Source organism: Eleutherodactylus coqui, chromosome 5 (genome assembly GCF_035609145.1).
Source record: "Eleutherodactylus coqui strain aEleCoq1 chromosome 5, aEleCoq1.hap1, whole genome shotgun sequence".
NCBI lineage: Eukaryota > Metazoa > Chordata > Amphibia > Anura > Eleutherodactylidae > Eleutherodactylus > Eleutherodactylus coqui.
The window spans coordinates 26,889,742-26,909,682 of NC_089841.1; the positions used below are offsets into that span (position 1 = coordinate 26,889,742).

General features: G+C 44.2%; 1 protein-coding gene across 1 annotated transcript in view; it reads left to right on the forward strand.

The window, feature by feature from the left end:
* The first annotated feature begins 325 nt into the window (after positions 1 to 325).
* LOC136629104 (zinc finger protein 585A-like) overlaps positions 326 to 19,941 on the forward strand; it is a 65,593-nt gene continuing 45,977 nt past the window's right edge. The window contains exons 1-5 of the mRNA XM_066605239.1: positions 326 to 483; positions 7,224 to 7,327; positions 7,880 to 8,059; positions 8,142 to 8,265; positions 15,887 to 15,990. Coding sequence (XP_066461336.1) covers positions 462 to 483; positions 7,224 to 7,327; positions 7,880 to 8,059; positions 8,142 to 8,265; positions 15,887 to 15,990 — 534 coding nt within the window. The 5' untranslated portion in view covers positions 326 to 461. The remainder of the gene's footprint in view (positions 484 to 7,223; positions 7,328 to 7,879; positions 8,060 to 8,141; positions 8,266 to 15,886; positions 15,991 to 19,941) is intronic.

The window sequence follows — 19,941 nt, forward strand, 5'->3', positions numbered from 1 at the left end:
CGGTATAAAAGGCCCTTAGATAAGAGTCCTTTACTGCAGCCGGATCTACACTGAGGACACAGGAGGATACTAAATCCTGGGGGGTGAAGGACTGGGACCCTCCGACCAGGAGGGGGCAGCATCCTCACACAGAGGAAGAGGAATCCTGGGGGGTGAAGGACCGGGACCCTCTGACCAGGAGCGGGCAGCATCCTCACACACAGGAAGAGGAATCCTGGAGGGCAGCAAGAACAAGTCGTCCTCCATTCCGGTCACAGCCCTCCCAGCAGCCTCCTCTTCTCCTCTCTCCACAGAACTGCACTAATAGTAAGCCCCGCCCCTTCAAGTCATGTGACCTCCAGACCATGTGACTTCCTGCCCTGAGACCTCCTAGGAGCCCCTCCATTCCAGCATCTACCCCGGTGGAGGTACGGGAGGGTTGTGAGACCTTCTGCCATCAGCAGGCCATATGATGGATCCTCATGAAGGAGTCGGCGCCCCCTGGTGGGTATTGGGAGTCGCTGCTAGAAGTTACCAGCTGTAACCCTTTCACTGCCTGAGAGGTGACATGTGCTCCTCACACAGCAGGGGGGACACTTAGGAGTTTAAGGGTTAATCACTGTAAACCGGGGTCAGAAACGCTCTTTTCTCCTTAGGGAGAGCAACTATATACTATAAATAAGTGAGGAGACTCAAATGGCCACGCACGCTCCTCTGGGTAATATGCAAATAAGGGAGATGGAATAAATCCTCCACAGTGCCACCTACTGAAAGGCAGCATTCCTTCGAGTCAAAGTGGGACTTTTTATACAAGTCTTGCTACAATGACTGGGAATCAAAAGCAAAGCCAGACCCCATGTACATACAGCTGTTTCCGGGTTATTGCCCATCATCAGTGTACAGTAGGAGTCTGGCTTTTGCATCTCCCTTATTTTCACTGTAAACCTGCACTGGCCACTGAGTCCTATAGGGGCTGTGAGGAAGGGGCCCACTGAGGGATCTCCGACAGACGGCAGCTCAGGAGCTTTCTGCAGTGACAGGAAGAAGGCGGCACGTTGTCATCTGTAGGTCGGTGTGAGTCTCCCACACAGGGAAGCGCCGTCTATGGAGAGCAGCGCCATTGTTTATTACAGTCACTGCAAGTCAGAAGTTGTAGAAGAGGAGAAAAACCTGCGGAACGTCCGGAGCGAGCGCAGGAATTGTAGGGAGAAACACGGAGGATCCGTCGGTGAGCGACATAACTCTATCCACCATCTAGACCATAGAAGACGTGTGTGATGTCACCGGTCACTATTATGTCACTACTGTCACCACTATCTGATGTCACCGGTCACTATTCTGTCACTACTGTCACCACTATCTGATGTCACCGGTCACTATTATGTCACTACTGTCACCACTATCTGATGTCACCGGTCACTATTATGTCACTACCGTCACCACTATCTTATGTCACCTGTCACTATTCTGTCACTACCGTCACCACTCTCTGATGTCACCTGTCACTATTCTGTCACTACAGTCAACACTATCTGATGTCACCGGTCACTATTCTGTCACTACTGTCACCACTCTCTGATGTCACCTGTCACTATTCTGTCACTACAGTCACCACTATCTGATGTCACCGGTCACTATTCTGTCACTACCGTCACCACTATCTGATGTCACCGGTCACTATTATGTCACTACTGTCACCACTATCTGATGTCACCGGTCACTATTCTGTCACTACCGTCACCACTATCTGATGTCACCGGTCACTATTCTGTCACTACTGTCACCACTATCTGATGTCACCTGTCACTATTATGTCACTACTGTCAAAACTATCTGATGTCACCGGTCACTATTCTGTCCCTACTGTCACCACCATCTGATGTCACCGGTCACTATTCTGTCACTACTGTCACCACCATCTGATGTCACCGGTCACTATTCTGTCACTACCGTCACCACCATCTGATGTCACCGGTCACTATTCTGTCACTACCGTCACCACTATCTGATGTCACCGGTCACTATTCTGTCACTACTGTCACCACTATCTGATGTCACCGGTCACTATTCTGTCACTACTGTCACCACCATCTGATGTCACCGGTCACTACTGTCACCACCATCTGATGTCACCGGTCACTATTATGTCACTACTGTCACCACCATCTGATGTCACCTGTCACTATTCTGTCACTACTGTCACCACTATCTGATGTCACCTGTCACTATTCTGTCACCAGTATCTGATGTCACCTGTCACTATTCTGTCACTACTGTCACCACCATCTGATGTCACCGGTCACTATTCTGTCACTACCGTCACCACTATCTGATGTCACCGGTCACTATTCTGTCACTACTGTCACCACTATCTGATGTCACTTGTCACTATTCTGTCACTACTGTCACCACTATCTGATGTCACCTGTCACTATTCTGTCACCAGTATCTGATGTCACCTGTCACTATTCTGTCACTACTGTCACCACCATCTGATGTCACCGGTCACTATTCTGTCACTACCGTCACCACTATCTGATGTCACCGGTCACTATTCTGTCACTACTGTCACCGCTATCTGATGTAACCTGTCACTATTCTGTCACTACTGTCACCGCTATCTGATGTCACCTGTCACTATTCTGTCACTACTGTCACCACTCTCTGATGTCACCGGTCACTATTCTGTCACTACTGTCACCACTATCTGATGTCACCGGTCACTATTCTGTCACTACTGTCACCACTATCTGATGTCACCTGTCATTATTATGTCACTACTGTCACCACTATCTGATGTCACCTGTCACTATTCTGTCACTACCGACACCACTATCTGATGTCACCTGTCACTATTCTGTCACTACTGTTACCACTATCTGATGTCACCGGTCAGTATTCTGTCACTACCGTCACCACTATCTGATGTCACCGGTCAGTATTCTGTCACTACCGTCACCACTATCTGATGTCACCGCTCACTATTATGTCACTACTGTCACCACTATCTTATGTCACCTGTCACTATTCTGTCACTACTGTCACCACTATCTGATGTCACCGGTCACTATTCTGTCACTAATGTCACCACTATCTGATGTCACTGGTCACTATTCTGTCACTACCGTCACCACTATCTTATGTCACCTGTCACTATTTTGTCACTACCGTCACCACTATCTGATGTCAGCGGTCACTATTCTGTCACTACTGTCACCACAATCTTATGTCACCTATCACTATTCTGTCACTTTTGTCACCACTATCTGATGTCACCGGTCACTATTCTGTCACTAATGTCACCACTATCTGATGTCACTGGTCACTATTCTGTCACTACCGTCACCACTATCTTATGTCACCTGTCACTATTTTGTCACTACCGTCACCACTATCTGATGTCACCGGTCACTATTCTGTCACTACTGTCACCACTATCTGATGTCACCTGTCACTATTCTGTCACTTTTGTCACCACTATCTGATGTCACCGGTCACTATTCTGTCACTAATGTCACCACTATCTGATGTCACTGGTCACTATTCTGTCACTACCGTCACCACTATCTTATGTCACCTGTCACTATTTTGTCACTACCGTCACCACTATCTGATGTCACCGGTCACTATTCTGTCACTACTGTCACCACAATCTTATGTCACCTGTCACTATTCTGTCACTTTTGTCACCACTATCTGATGTCACCGGTCACTATTCTGTCACTACTGTCACCACTATCTGATGTCACCTGTCACTATTATGTCACTACTGTCACCACTATCTTATGTCACCGGTCACTATTCTGTCACTACCGTCACCACTATCTGATGTCACCGGTCACTATTCTGTCACTACCGTCACCGCTATCTTATGTCACCTGTCACTATTCTGTCACTACAGTCACCACTATCTTATGTCACCTGTCATTATTCTGTCACTACAGTCACCACTATCTTATGTCACCTGTCATTATTCTGTCACTACTGTCTCCACTATCTTATGTCACCTGTCATTATTCTGTCACTACTGTCACCACTATCTTATGTCACCGGTCATTATTCTGTCACTACAGTCACCACTATCTGGTGTCACCGGTCACTATTCTGTCACTACCGTCACCACTATCTTATGTCACCGGTCACTATTCTGTCACTACTGTCACCACTCTCTTATGTCACCTGTCACTATTATGTCACTACCGTCACCACTCTCTTATGTCACCTGTCACTATTATGTCACTACCGTCACCACTATCTGATGTCACCTGTCACTATTCTGTCACAACCGTCACCACTATCTGATGTCAACAGTCACTATTCTAACACTACTGTTACCACTATCTAATGTCACCGGTCACTATTCTGTCACTACTGTCACCACTATCTGATGTCACCGGTCACTATTATGTCACTACCGTCACCACTATCTGATGTCACCTGTCACTATTCTGTCACTACCGTCACCACTATCTGATGTCACCTCTCACTATTCTGTCACTACCGTCACCACTATCTGATGTCACCTCTCACTATTCTGTCACTACTGTCACCACTATCTGATGTCACCGGTCACTATTCTGTCACTACCGTCACCACTATCTGATGTCACCTGTCACTATTCTGTCACTACCGTCACCACTATCTGATGTCACCGGTCACTATTCTGTCACTACCGTCACCACTATCTGATGTCACCTGTCACTATTCTGTCACTACCGTCACCACTATCTGATGTCACCTGTCACTATTCTGTCACTACTGTCACCACTATCTGATGTCACCAGTCACTATTCTGTCACTACCGTCACCACTATCTGATGTCACCTGTCACTATTCTGTCACTACTGTCACCGCTATCTGATGTCACCGGTCACTATTCTGTCACTACCGTCACCACTATCTGATGTGTATATACTATATTGTTTCATTCATGACATTTATCAGAGCTTTATAAGGACTGCACCAGGTGGAAACGTTTTCTTTTTATTGGATATGGAGGAATATAGAATTATATTTTTACTCCGCCCCGTATTATTGCTGCTGTGAGTCTCATATTATATGTTTGATACTGTGGGGATCACGGTTCGGACCCTCCTGTGGCGTCTGATCTTCCTCACCCTGTTGGGTTGCGTCACTATTTATTTGCTGCTGATTAACCATTTACCTGTTCTGTCTCTTCTGTCGCCGCTCTTTTATGTATCCTAGCACTATTTTAGGTTTGATAACCTCTCTGGGTATTGTAGTCCGCCCTTTCCAGGTATTACTTTAGTTGTCGCCTTCGATCCCGCTCATCCTCAGATATGTGCTTCTTAAGTACCGGTGCCCCCAAACAGTCTACTATATTCCATGTGTCGTCTGACTGGTGATCGGTAAGGAGGGGGAATAATGTTCTCGTCATCCGCCCGTAGACCTCATTTTATGGCCCCCATTATCCTTTTTGCCTTGGAAGCAGCTGCCTGACATTGGTTGCTCCAGTTTAGTTTACAGTAATCTTCTCTAAGCCATCAGCTAAATCTGTTTCTTTACAAATTCTTTTGGGGTCTTTTTTAGGGCGTCCTCACACTGACGAGCGCCATTTAGCTGTGAGTAAATCGCAATGTTGCTTATGAGACATCTGAGCGTCAGCGATGCTTTTTATTACGAAGATCGCTGCGGCTTGCGTTTTTTTCTCGCACATTTTTCTTGCAATAGACAGTAGGAATTTCTAATGTTAAAAACGCATCGCAGGCAAGTCGCAAGTTCGTGCATTGTGATTGGATAAAAAGGAGACTTCATAGGGAAACCTGGGAAATAGAAGGAGTCTCCATAGGGAATACCCAGAAAGATGGGACAGGCTGCAATGTTTTCTTTTTCCCCACTGCACATGGCAGGAATGGTTCCCTAATTCTGCGGTTCCGCTCTCGCATCGTGTGATGTTATCCCCAGTGTGAAGGCAGCCTTGGGCACAGATGTGTTTTCTGAGGGTTTTTTTTTTCCCAAGTGGAGAAATCTCTGGGAAAACGCCTTAAAAATGTTTCTAGCGTGCTGCGCTGTTTAGTCCAGGAAATGCCGTCCAGATGTCATTGTCAGCGGGGTGTGTCCAGCGCCATCCGAGTTTGGAACGTGTTGGATCCGTCGGGTCAGGCATTTTAGTAGTTCAGCTTTGATGTCAGAACCTGTCAGGCAGTTTGTGCTGCCCGATGTCCTACATACATCCCAACTACATAGCTGCTACGGTTCAGGTCCCCTTTGTGGAACTTTAAGAGTGTACGAAATAGAAAAAAATAGAGTAAAAACATTTTTTTTGCTGATTTTCCCCTATATGTTTACCAAAATTAAGACAGCCCCCATATATTTGGTCTCATCATGTCCAGAATGATCTGTCCTATTATTGGAGCAGACTATTTAACTTTTGCAGTAAAAAACATTAAATAAAGAGGCAAAATGCTTATTTTATCCATTTTACCTTCAAAAAGTGCAATAATAGTGAACAAAAAAGCCATATGTACCCCAAAATGCTACAACTAAAAACTACAGCTTATGACGCAATAAACAAGCCCGGACAGATCCTTCCATGGAAAAATAACAAGTTATCGGACCTTGAATGCAGAGATGTAGAAGTAATTACAATTTAAAAAAATGTTTTTTATTGTGCAGAAGTGGAAAAACCTAAAAAATTATATTTTTAGTATGGTTGTAATCATATCAACACGCAGAAAAATGTATTGTCATTTATTCTGTATGATTGACACTGAAAAAAAAATTAAAAAACAATGGACGATTGGATGTTTTCTCTCCCTGCTTTCAAAAAAAGATTATATGCACCCAAAAATAGTACCAATAAAACCAAGATTTCGCCACGCAAAAAAACAAGCCCTCATACGGCCGTGTCGACTGAAAAATACGTTATGGCTATTGAAGAGTGGAGATAAAAATCCCCCCAAAATTGTTGTGACCTTACTCCCAAATAGACCGTGTCCTTAAGGGGTTAACCGAGGTTTTCCCATGACTTGCTTCACAACCACTCTGTCCCTTCTCGGTGCTGCTGACCATGACATGTGACTGCTGCCGCCAATCACTGGCCACAGCACTGACCCTTTATAACACATGGCCTGGTCAGCAGCAGACAGGAGGGACAGAGTGATTGTGAAGCAATTTTAACTAATGGGAAAACATTGTTACATATCTCCCCTCGTTATATCCAGTAAATTGGTTCTCATGTTGGTTTTTGTGGTTTTTCATTTGTTCATATTCTTTCCATTCAGGTCACTACAGGACTGATTCATCAGAGATGGAGAAGAATAGAAACAAGATGGCGGAGAGTGTATTCAACCTCACCCTAGAGATACTCTTCCAGCTTACTGGAGAGGTGAGAGATTCTGATGATGTCACATTACATCATTCTTATCTATGGTAATAACAGATGATGTCACTGGAGGGGGGAGAGATTCTGATGATGTCACATTACATCATTCTTATCTATGGTCTTAGCAGATGATGTCACTGGAGAGGTGAGAGATTCTGATGATGTCACATTACATCATTCTTATCTATGGTAATAACAGATGATGTCACTTGGGGAGGGGAGAAATTCTGATGATGTCACATTATAGCATTCTTATCTATGGTAATAACATTATGTTACTGGAGAGGGGAGAGATTCTGATGATGTCACTTTACACCATGCTTATTTATGGTAATAACCGATGATGTCACTGGAGAGGGGAGAGATTCCGATGATGTCACATTACATCAGTCTTATCCATGGTAATAACAGATGATGTCACTGGGGAGGGGAGAGATTCTGATGATGTCACATTACATTATTCTTATCTATGGTAATAACAGATGATGTCACTGGAGAGGTGATGGACTCTGGAAATGTCTGTAGTGATATTTAATAATGTCTCCCCATATACAGGATTACACAGTAGTGAAGAAGACCTCTAGTGATGGCTGTCGGGCCCCTGGGTGTGATGGATGGGGAAGACCCCTGAGCCCAATCATGGGGCCCCCACCTCACCCCCTGATACATGAGGACATCAATGTACAGAAGATTCTAGAACTCACCAACAAGATGATGGAGCTGCTAACTGGAGAGGTGACGCTGCAGGGAATGCTGGGACATTATACAGTAATAGCACTGGAGGCTTCTGGGTAATAACTGTATATTGTGTTGTCAGGTTCCTATAAGGTGTCAGGATGTTGCTGTCTATTTCTCCATGGAGGAGTGGGAGTATTTAGAAGGACACAAGGATCTGTACAAGGAGGCCATGATGGAGACCCGCCAGCCGCTCCCATCACCAGGTAATGGACTTATTTAGCAGGATCATAGCTGTGGAGGGGTGATGTGGGGCATGTGCCCCTGGTGCTTGTAGGCAGGAAGTGGGGTGTGAGCCAGGCAGGACACTGAGCTAGTTGGATTAGTAGAGCTATTCACTACACAGTTGTTGATTAAAGTCACCATATAATTAGAAGGCCTACAGATCACCAGCACACATTTAATCGCTGATATGTAAGCATCCCGGCCCTACAGTGATGTTAGTCAGCGACTGTATGGTGGACGGCTGCTGTATCAAACAGTAGCACGAGAATGTGGCTACAGAAGATCTCTGTTCCACCAGCCCTACTGCTACAGTAGCCGGTGGCGGTGCAGGGCTGGTGAGGTGCCTTGGCCCATGCTACCCCGCCCCCCAAACTATCACCACCAGACCCTCCTCCGCTTTGCATTTAGTCCCTGCAGGACTGGAGAAGGAGGGATCTGGCATCACCGGTAAGAGCTGCTAGGTTGTGTCTACGGAGTATATTCTAAACAGCGGTAAGTTTCACAATTGATGACCACAAGGGTCTGTCTATGGTCCTGATTGTCTTAGATGTCACATACAGCTCTGCTACATCAACAATACACATACAGTACAGGAGCGTGTATATTACACACACACAGCTCTGCGACATCCACAGTACACATACAGTACAGGAGCGTGTACATTACACACACACAGCACTGCTACATCCACAATACACATACAGTACAGGAGCGTGTACATTACACACATACAGCTCTGCTACATCCACAATACACATACAGTACAGGAGCGAGTACATTACACACACACAGCTCTGCGACATCCACAGTACACATATAGTACAGGAGCGTGTACATTACACACATACAGCTCTGCTACATCTACAATACACATACAGTACAGGAGCGTGTGCATTACACACATACAGCTCTGCTACATCCACAATACACATACAGTACAGGAGCGTGTATATTACACACACACAGCTCTGCGACATCCACAGTACACATACAGTACAGGAGCGTGTACATTACACACACACAGCACTGCTACATCCACAATACACATACAGTACAGGAGCGAGTACATTACACACACACAGCTCTGCGACATCCACAGTACACATATAGTACAGGAGCGTGTACATTACACACATACAGCTCTGCTACATCTACAATACACATACAGTACAGGAGCGTGTGCATTACACACATACAGCTCTGCTACATCCACAATACACATACAGTACAGGAGCGTGTACATTACACACATACAGCTCTGCTACATCCACAATACACATACAGTACAGGAGCGTATACATTACACACATACAGCTCTGCTACATCCACAGTACAGGAGCGTGTACATTACACACATACAGCTCTGCTACATCCACAATACACTGATTTCGAACAATATTTTTGAATGATAATCGTTACGTCTAAAAGGGCCCTTAAACTAAAAGCTGTCTAAAGATGGCGGCACTATTTCCACTTATCTACCGCAGGCTGTGTAGCAGATGGATTTAAAACCCAGTCAGGCGGTGTGCAGGATGACTCCCTTTGTAGGACAGGCTCCACCATACAACCGCTATTGGCCACACACGCACTGTTGACACTGATAGACCAACTTACCTTATGTTACCCAAGGCGACTGCTTAACCTTTCCAGTGGGGATTACAGCTGCTGTTCTAACGCACGTCATTCATTCTCCCAAATAGATTTTTTTTCTCATATCAGATTCCCTTTTTAAACGACATCGTTAATCCACAATCCCGCCCACTAGTTCTTTCCGAGCCGCACTAGTCACACTGGAGCTTTAATTGGTCCTCTCCCGGCGATGATCACAGCTATGGTGCTTCTTATCTGTGGGAATTGAAAGATTCCAGGGAGTACCTGAGACCTCACTGGAATAATTATGCGGACCATAATAGGGACTATATGAGGATGATATAGCACTGTTGTGGCTGACCTCCAAGGCTGTAATGCGAGGACATGTCATAGGCTATGTTTCACATAAACAAGTTTCATGAGGAGTTCCCGGCACTACACGCTTCCCTGCTGGCGGCCCAGAAGGAACACACAGACTCTCCAAATGAGAACTCGTATCAAACATTCTTTACAGCAAAACATCTCCTGGACACATTTGTACACCCCTACTCACATTGGCAGACTCAACTAACGAGAAACGAATTTTATAGATGGGGCAACAGGACGGGCCGTTTACTGGCTAGCCTAGCTAAGCAGCGTCCACCCCACAAGACAATCCAAGCCTTAAAACACCAAATTACCGGTAATATAGTAACTAACCAGGAAGAGGTCACTTAGATATTGTATGACTATTTTGAGGATCTCTACAGGGTAGAACCATCTAATGCCCAGGACATAAATGCTTTCTTGGACACGGCCGGCCTACCCAGATTCACAGATGAACAAATATCTATGCTAGATGCTGACATACAAGAGGAAGAAGTACGAGGAGTAATTGCGGCTTCTGCGGGGGGTAAATCACTGGCATCAGACGGACTCTCGGCGGAATATTACAAAATACTCTCAGCACATCTACTGCCGACGCTTGCCCAGCTGTACAACACAGTTTACATTGGCGGAGCCCAAATAGATGATTTTGGGACCTCTAGAACTATTCTACTTCCCAAGCCCAACAAAGATCCAGCCGAGCCCCTCTCCTACAGACCAATAGCATTACTAAACTATGATTACAAGATTCTGTCCAAGACATAAGCTGACAAGCTTCAATCTATTCTGCCCTCTACACTCGACTCATCGCAGAAGTGCTTCACACATGGACAAGGTGCTTTATAAAATATTAGAGCCGCAATAGCGGCAGCAGTAGTCACACAAAATACCTATAGCCCGGTCACCATGCTAATGAGTCTAGATGAGGAGAAAGCTTTTGATAAAAGGGCAGGGTCATTTTTAAACACCGTGCTTAGGCAGCGTAGTTTTGGACAGACGTTGGTTAACTATGTAAATACCATGCACACGAATGCCACAACCACCCTCACAGTTAACCCCTTGAGTGGCATGCCCGGAAATTTTCCGGGACGAGCTCCACTGCTCATAGCGACATAGCCCGGAAGATTTCCGGGCTATGTATCACTATGGGAGCTGCAGAGCACAATGCCACAAGCTGTGACATTGTGCTCTGCCTGCACAGTCCCACAGAGAACAAAGCAAGGGCTTTGAAAAACCAGCAGAAGATATTGCCGATATGCCGGCAATCTCCTGCTTTGTTTACAGGTTGCCATAGAGACCATCGGCTTGTCAGAAGCAAGCCGATGGTCTCTGTGGCAGGGAGAGGTGGTGCTTGGCTGTGGGAGGACAGCTAGGTACTAGCTCTTACAGCAGAGATCAGAGAAAACCTCCGATCTCTGCTGTGTTAACCCTGTACATGCTGCAGTCTATGTGACTGCAGCATGTAAAGGGCTGTCACTGCAGCATGTAAAGGGCTGTCACCATCGGACCCCCGGAATGTGATCAGGGGTCCTGAAGGGTCCCTGTGGAAGTCCCCTAAAGGAACAAAAAAATAAAAAATTAAAAAAAAAAAAAAGTTAAAAAAATTATTAAAAAAATTATAAAAACACTTGTAAAAAATCAAAAGTACAATCACACATGTGGTATCCATGCGTCGTAATGACCCAGAGAAGGAAGTTAATACATTATTTAACCCCTTAATGACATGGCCCCTTTTTTTCTTTTTTTCCCATTTTCTTTTTTCCTCCCCCCTGTTTAAAAAATCACAACTTGTCCCGCAAAAAACAAACCCTTATATGGCCATGTCAATGGAAAAATGAAAAATTTATGGCTCTTGAGACGCAACTGCAAAATTAGTTGAAATTCAATGATTAGACCATTTAAAAAAACCTGCCCTGGTGGGCACGACAGGGTGGTAGGAAACCCGCCACTCAAGGGGTTAATGGACTCAACACTCCAAGAATTGTTTCATTCAGAGGGGCCCATCAGGGCCGTCTCCTTTCTCCACTACTCTTCAACCTGTCTATAGACCCTTTACTTCGGCATTTAATATCCACAACACTTTTTACAGGTGTTCGGTAAGCTAATTTGGAAATCGAGGTAGAGGCCTTTGCGGATGATATACTACTAATAGTTAGTAATCCCAAAGAGTCCTTGGTACCTCTAATACAAGAAATCGAGAGAATCAGTGAGGTCTCCAGTTATACTTTAAATTTAGACAAAACCAAAGCCCTATTACTCAAAGGACCAACTAAACCTTTGTGGACAACCCAATATCACTGCCACTGGGAAAAACCCTCCATACACTATTTGGGAATACAAGTCACAAGATATCCTTCCAAATTATATAAAACAAGTACTGAACCCTACATTAAAAAATTGGAAACAACGTTAAATATATGGAAAAACTTCTCTCTATCCTTTTTGGGGAGAGCTAATTTACCAAAAATGACGGAGTTCTCCGGTCTGCTATATATTCTCCACCCCCTGCCCATATTTCTAAGAATAAAGGATGTGAAAATGATGAACTATCTATATAGAAACTTTATCTGGAGCTGGAGGAGGCCGCGCAGAGCTCCCAAAACCCTACAAAAGCAGAAAACCAATGGTGACCTCAACTGACCTCACATAAGGGACTATACCCTAGCAGCAGAAGCCCGTATTATCCATGATTGGATATACTCCCAATCGAATTACACAAATCTAATGCTGGAGCAAAGAATGTCTGCCCCTATACTGCTGCAAAACATTCTTCACCTCCCGTACACAGAACTGCTGGAGGCTGTTAAGTGCAGTCCCTTGATACTTACTGCGTGGAAGGTGTGGGGCAGGATACATTGTGACAGCCGTGCATCCCCTTGTGCATCCCGCATTTGTCCCTCGTAAAAAAAAAAAACAATTTCCAAGACCATAACCCAGACAGGATTTTTTTCGATTGGTATGCCCGGGGGATCGACTCCATAGATGAATTACTATACAAGAAAGAAAAACGTATCCGGTCCCATGAGGAACTGAAAAAGAAATTCCCCGAGCTGCCAGTTCCAATGTTTTCCTATTTACAAGTTAGGCATTATGTTCAAAAGCTATTGCCGCAATTTCGAGAGTTTGACTGACACTGATAGCTGGTACTTGGATTCGTAGCCCGGCATACACAACTGGACTGATATGTAGGCTATATAGAGTGATCTGTAATGTGCAAGAGTTGGACAACATTGACCCTGAAGTCAGAAAATGGTCTCACGACAACCCGGGCTTAACTCCTACAATGATTGCGGTGTCAATGTCGTCGGCTCACGAGTACCTGCCTTCGGCTAGATTCCTGGAGATGAGGCTGCAGGTCGCCCACAGATCTTATTTAACCCCTGTGAGAGGTCACTATATGGGAATCTACCCTACCTCAAATTGTTTCAAATGTAAGGCACCAAACGCCAATCTGTTCCACTCTCTATGGACCTGTCCTCTGATGCAAGCTTTCTGGTCCCGAGTCCATACTTACACTACTACACATCTGATGACTTTCTGTCCGCAGAAGCCCATATGGGCGATTTTTGGCTATTTAGATCGTGGCAGTGGCAGATCTGAAGGCTATCTTACAAATGTGAATACAGCCGACAGCTCCTCCCTTTAAACTATTTCTAGACAAACTAGCCTTCCTGTTCCAAATGGATTGGGCTGAAACATCTCTCTTCAAGGAGAAAATGGCTTAGTACTTCTTTATGGCTTGGGGAGCTTTGTCCAAATGCTGGCACAGACAATTAGAGAAAAACTCAGAAACGTTTTGGTTCCAGGAGTAATTAGCATTGGAAGATCCACCCCTCTAAGATGTCTTATGTGCTGTGCTAGTGGCGCGGGAGGATTCCCCCCCCCCCCACACACACACACACACACACACATCTTCTACTGCCTCTCCAATGTGTATTTCAGAGATATGCTTTTTATATGCAGATATATTGATGTTATTCCTGTAGACCTGACACAAATCATCCTGTTCTCCTTGAATGAGACAGGAGGCAAATCATAGCTCTGTGGTCCTAGCAGGTCTGGTTCTTTTTTTTTTTTTTTTCCTTTTATTTTCTTTTTCGATGTTTGCTTAAAAAATAAGAAAACTGTTTACCGGGACTACATCTGTCCATATACCTGCTGCCAGGCAGTCGGAGGCTGCTCTATGACATCCCTCTAAAAGTTACAAGTCATATATTGGATGTTGGAGCTGTCAAAACTGTCTGAATTAATATGATTATGGATGAATCTCTCGATTGATTAAAAAAACAACAAAATAAAAAACACCGTCAGGCCTGATTTTTTAAGACTTTGGGATTTCAAACAAGCCCAATATGGATACTCTATGTGCAACACAGCCTGAGATAAAGCTTATAGAAACCCAGGAATGACAAGACTGAGAGCTGCAGGTCTGCGCAGCTGTCACTTCATCCACCATCTCAACCTTGTGTATGTCAGGCTATATTGTGGCCAGGACCAACATTCCACATTATTGGCCTTAAAAACACCATGAAATTGATCCTCCAGCTAAAATACTGGAAGAGATGCAACCATTAGTAGCAAGGATGTTCCACCTATGTTATTACCTACTGGAGCGCCTCACTGAGAGATCTATGGTCAGCAAGAAAAGGGTTAAAGAAACATGTTATTTATGCCACATAGTGAATGTTATGTAAGAGAGAAAAAATAATGCTAGAATGGCTGATTTGTAGTCGCCTCGTCTGCCCAAAAATGGGGTTCAGAATTTGGTGACTTAGCACAACTTTGGTGTGGGGTTTCTGTAGAGCATCCTGCTTGCTTCTCCGTATGTCTTAGAGAAGCGCTGTTCTACTGAAACACAAAACAAACTCATTAATACAAAATACAGTTTCCTGCGCAGAAAGCAGGTGTAAACAAAAAAGGGTAATTTTTTTTTTTTTAAAGAAAAGTAAAAGATAACCGTAATTAGAAATTTGGCATTGTCCTATTCACACTGAAACACTAAATAAGAAGAATGTGTCCATTTACGGCACAGCGATGTCATTAAAACCAAACTAAAAAACCTATGGCTCAATTATGTTTTTTAAATAATTTCACCCCAAAATTTTCTAATTAATTTCTAATAAAATATTTTTAAAAGTTCTCCGTACATTAAAAGGTTCCATAAAAAAACAACAACTATTTGTCCCTTTAAAAATACAAGCTCTCATACTGCTTTGTTAGCAGAAAAAAAAGCAATTGCACTATAGTGGTGGGGATGTAAAACGGCTGTAGGAAGGGGTTAAAGGGAACCTGCCTGATTGTCATACATACATCCCAACACGCATGTACATTGCAGACATCTATATTGTGCTCTAAAACACTGCAGCGCTTCAGAGAAAATAATGGAAAAAGCAGCTCTGAACTTGGAGAAGAGTCAGTGGGGCGGTCGCTGATGACTTCTCCCTGCCTTGGTCAACTATCAGTCCAACTGATCCGGGTGAGGAAAACCCTGTCGGGAATTTGATTTGCCTGTAGTTCGGGCTTCATAAAACTCAATTTTACTAATGGGAAAAGACTTTTAAATGTTTTCCCTTATTGTCTCCAGTAAATTTTATTTTTAAGTTGTTTTTTGTAGTTTTTACTTTGGTTCATATTCTTTCCATTCAGGTCCCTACAGGATTCATTCATCAAAGATGGAGAAGGACAGAAACAAGATGGCAGAAAATGTATTAAATCTCACCCTAGAGATACTCTTCCAGCTGATTGGGGAGGTGAGAGATTCTGATGATGTCAGATTACATCATTCTTATCTATGGTAATAACAGATAATGTCACTGGAGAGGGTGGGGGATTCTGATGATGTCACAGTACATCATTCTTATCTATAATAATAACAGATGATGTCACTGGGGAGGGGAGAGATTCTGATAATGTCACATTACGTCATTATTAGCCATGGTAATAAAAGATGATATTACTGGCAAGTGGAGATATTCTGATGATGTCACATTTCATCTGTTAGGGAAATCATCAGAGGGGTTTCATAGTGTTTCATTGTCTGGTCCGAATTATATGAGAATTTGTGTACACAAATCATTGACACATGACACAGTCAGTATCATCCAACAATGAAGCTCTTCTGAGTTTATTACAAGGCAGACAATGTATATATAAGTTGACTTACGCATGGTCAGAAATATATGCCCCCTTGTAATTATAAAAACTCGTGATTGGCTGTAGGTGCGAATGGTTTAACATATTTTAACGCCTCAAGGTGTGTCACTATCAAACACGTAATTCCCAGGAATCTGAAACTAAATTCTGTGTACATTTTTTTTGTAGTTTCTGTATGAATGGAGAGTTAGAAACCGCTATCTCTAGACATTCCTAAGCCAGGAAAGGATATAGGGGAGTATGAGCCTGCATCTACATACCAGTGCACAACATGAACTGAGTTAAAGGGGTTGTCCCGAGAAAGCAAGTGAGGGTAAGCACTTCTGTATGGCCATATTAATGCACTTTGTAATATACATCGTGCATTAAATATGAGCCATACAGAAGTTATTCACTTACCTGCTCCGTTGCTGGCGTCCCCGTCTCCATGGTGCCGTCTAATTTCAGTGTCTAATCTCCCGATTAGACGCGCTTGCGCAGAAGGGTCTTCTCCCTTCTCTTGGGTCTCGGCACGAGCGGAGTTCTGGCTCCGCCCCCTTCTACGCATCATCGCGTAGCTCCGCCCCGTCACGTGTGCCGATTCCAGCCAATCAGGAGGCTGGAATCGGCAATGGACCGCACAGAGCCCACGGTGCACCATGGGAGAAGACCCGCGGTGCATCGTGGGTGAAGATCCCGGCGGCCATCTTGGTAAGGTAAGTAAGAAGTCGCAGCAGCGCCGGGATTCGGGTAAGTACCAAACGGGTTTTTTTTTTAACACATGCATTGGGTTTGTCTCGCGCCGAACGGGGGGCCTATTGAAGAAAAAAAAAAACCGTTTCGGCGCGGGATAACCCCTTTAATCATTTAGATGCTAGTTCTCCACTAAGAAGGAAGATATACTAGTGTGTGTGTGTGTGTGTGTGTGTGTGTGTGTGTGTGTGTGTGTATCTATATCTATAAGGACGAAAGCCCTTACTGACTGAATTTGGCACAAGCATACCGTGTTTCCCCGAAAATAAGGCACCCCCGAAAGTAAGACACATTAAGAAATTTGCAGAATTCGCAAATATAAGGCACACCCCGATAGTAAGGCATACTAAAGTGTGCAGGCAAGTCGAGAGGCCTGTCCCCTGCTGCCATCCCCGTTGTCTCCTACCTCCTGCTGTGCTGTACGAGTGTGCTGTTGTGAGCTCCCCTTGCTGGCTTGAAAAGTCTATACTGTACGTTCTGTTCCTGCTGTACATGTCTGTTGTGATGAGCTCCCCCTGGTGGCCGGAAGCTGCAATACCATCCCTGCTTACAAGTGGTCCAGGAAATTCTGTCTGCAGTCAGGTATGTTACTTTACAGCCATTTTTTATGGCTCTGTGTGTGACTCAGGCAACCTGTGTGTGATTCTTAAGGCTTGGTTCTCACAGAGCGTATTTCCAGCGGAAATCTCACAGTTTGGCCACAGCGATAAACAGCGAGATTTCCACCGGGAAAGCGCTGCTTCAAAACCCACGGCACTCAGCCGCTTGTTTTGAAGCGACCTGGCTGCACGCTTTTCCGTTTCTGTGGCCGGTGAATCTGCACCACAACACTGGCTTCTCCCAGCTTTGCCGAGACAGATTCGTTGTCCCATGTGGACGAGATTTCTGAGAAATTTCGTCCACAAAGCTGGCTAATTAAGGGATTAGCGGCCACAGACGGATTTGCCGCGGCGAAATAAGACACCCCCTGAAAATAAGACGTAGCGCATATTTGGGAGCAAAAATTAATATAAGACGCGTCTTATTTTCGGGGAAACAAGGTAGATTATGTCCAAAATGGGAAAAGTAAAGAGGTCCCAACTCGATAATTCAATTCTAACGCAAAACAACTAGCGTCCAAATTTTATGTACGGAATCTAATTCTCTCACTTCCCAATGTCATAGAAACTTGAAATTTGGCACAAGCATTGATTATGTCATAAATACAATAAGTTAATGGGTCCCAACTCGATTATTCAATTCTAAGCACAAAAGAATTAGCATCCAAATTTTATGTACATAATCTAATTCTCTCACTTCCCGATGCAACAAATAATTACACAAATTTTTACTGCACAAATGTGAAATTTGCCATGACCATTATTTGCGTACTAAATATTGGAATTTTAAAGGGGTGCAACTTGATTATTAAATCCTATGCATAAAAGTAAGTGACCCCTTATGTAATGTAACTAATAACACACTGTACTGCACAAACTTGAAATTTGGCATGACCATTCCTATGTTATGTAACTAATTACATATCTGTACCCCGCAATATATGAGACAGTTATCTTCTTAGCAAAACAAAATGCATTTAGAAATAGGAGTATATACTGACAGGAATAAAACTGACTCGTATATATTGAAAGACTAAAGTACAAAAAGAAATGCACATGGACTGCTGGGATGGAATATGCCTTTAAGTATAACAAAGGCCTGCAACCTTCAGTCTGGGTAGGAAATTTGAATAAAAAGGGGCGTTAACGTTCAGGGTAAAAATGAGGAGAGTGTGTGAGGTGGCACATTCTGTGGGGTAACATTTTTACATACAGTCTGAGATAAATCTCTCTCCTATCTGCCTATACACTGAGAGGAATCTATGTGATCTGTGTGTTATGAGCAGCGTGTGTGAGGTGGCACATTCTGTGGGGTGACATTTTCTCATACAGTCTGAGATAAATCTCTTTCCTATCTGCCTATACACTGAAAGGAATCTATCTTATAAGATATCTGAACACCAGATAAACACCAGTAACAAATTAAAGGAGATGTCCCGCGCCGAAACGGGTTTTTTTTTTTTTCAACCCCCCCCCCCGTTCGGCGCGAGACAACCCCGATGCAGGGAAGTAAAGGAAGCTTACCGGAGCGCTTACCTTAATCCCCGCGCTCCGGTGACTTCAATACTTACCGCTGAAGATGGCCGCCGGGATCCTCTGTCTTCGTGGACCGCAGCTCTTCTGTGCGGTCCACTGCCGATTCCAGCCTCCTGATTGGCTGGAATCGGCACGTGACGGGGCGGAGCTACACGGAGCCGCTCTCTGGCACGAGCGGCTCCCTAGAAGACTACAGAAGACCCGGACTGCGCAAGCGCGGCTAATTTGGCCATCAGAGGCCGAAAATTAGTCGGCACCATGGAGACGAGGACGCTAGCAACGGAGCAGGTAAGTATAAAACTTTTTATAACTTCTGTATGGCTCATAATTAATGCACAATGTATATTACAAAGTGCATTATTATGGCCATACAGAAGTGTATAGACCCACTTGCTGCCTCGGGACAACCCCTTTAACTGGAGCGAAGTCGGGTATATCAGCTAGTGTGTATGTATATATACCCCAAGTTAATTTGTTACTGCTGTTTATCTTGTGTTCACAGATAAACACCTTATCAGATAGATTCCTCTCAGTGTATAGGCAGATATATATGTATATAGTGTTTTTACGTCCTGGCTTTGTGGTCTTTAATCTTAGAGGGCTTAAAAACATGCATCCTCCGCGGATTAAAGCAATGTGGGCTGAGGACTGGACAACTCCATGCTGTTAGTTCCAGTAGGT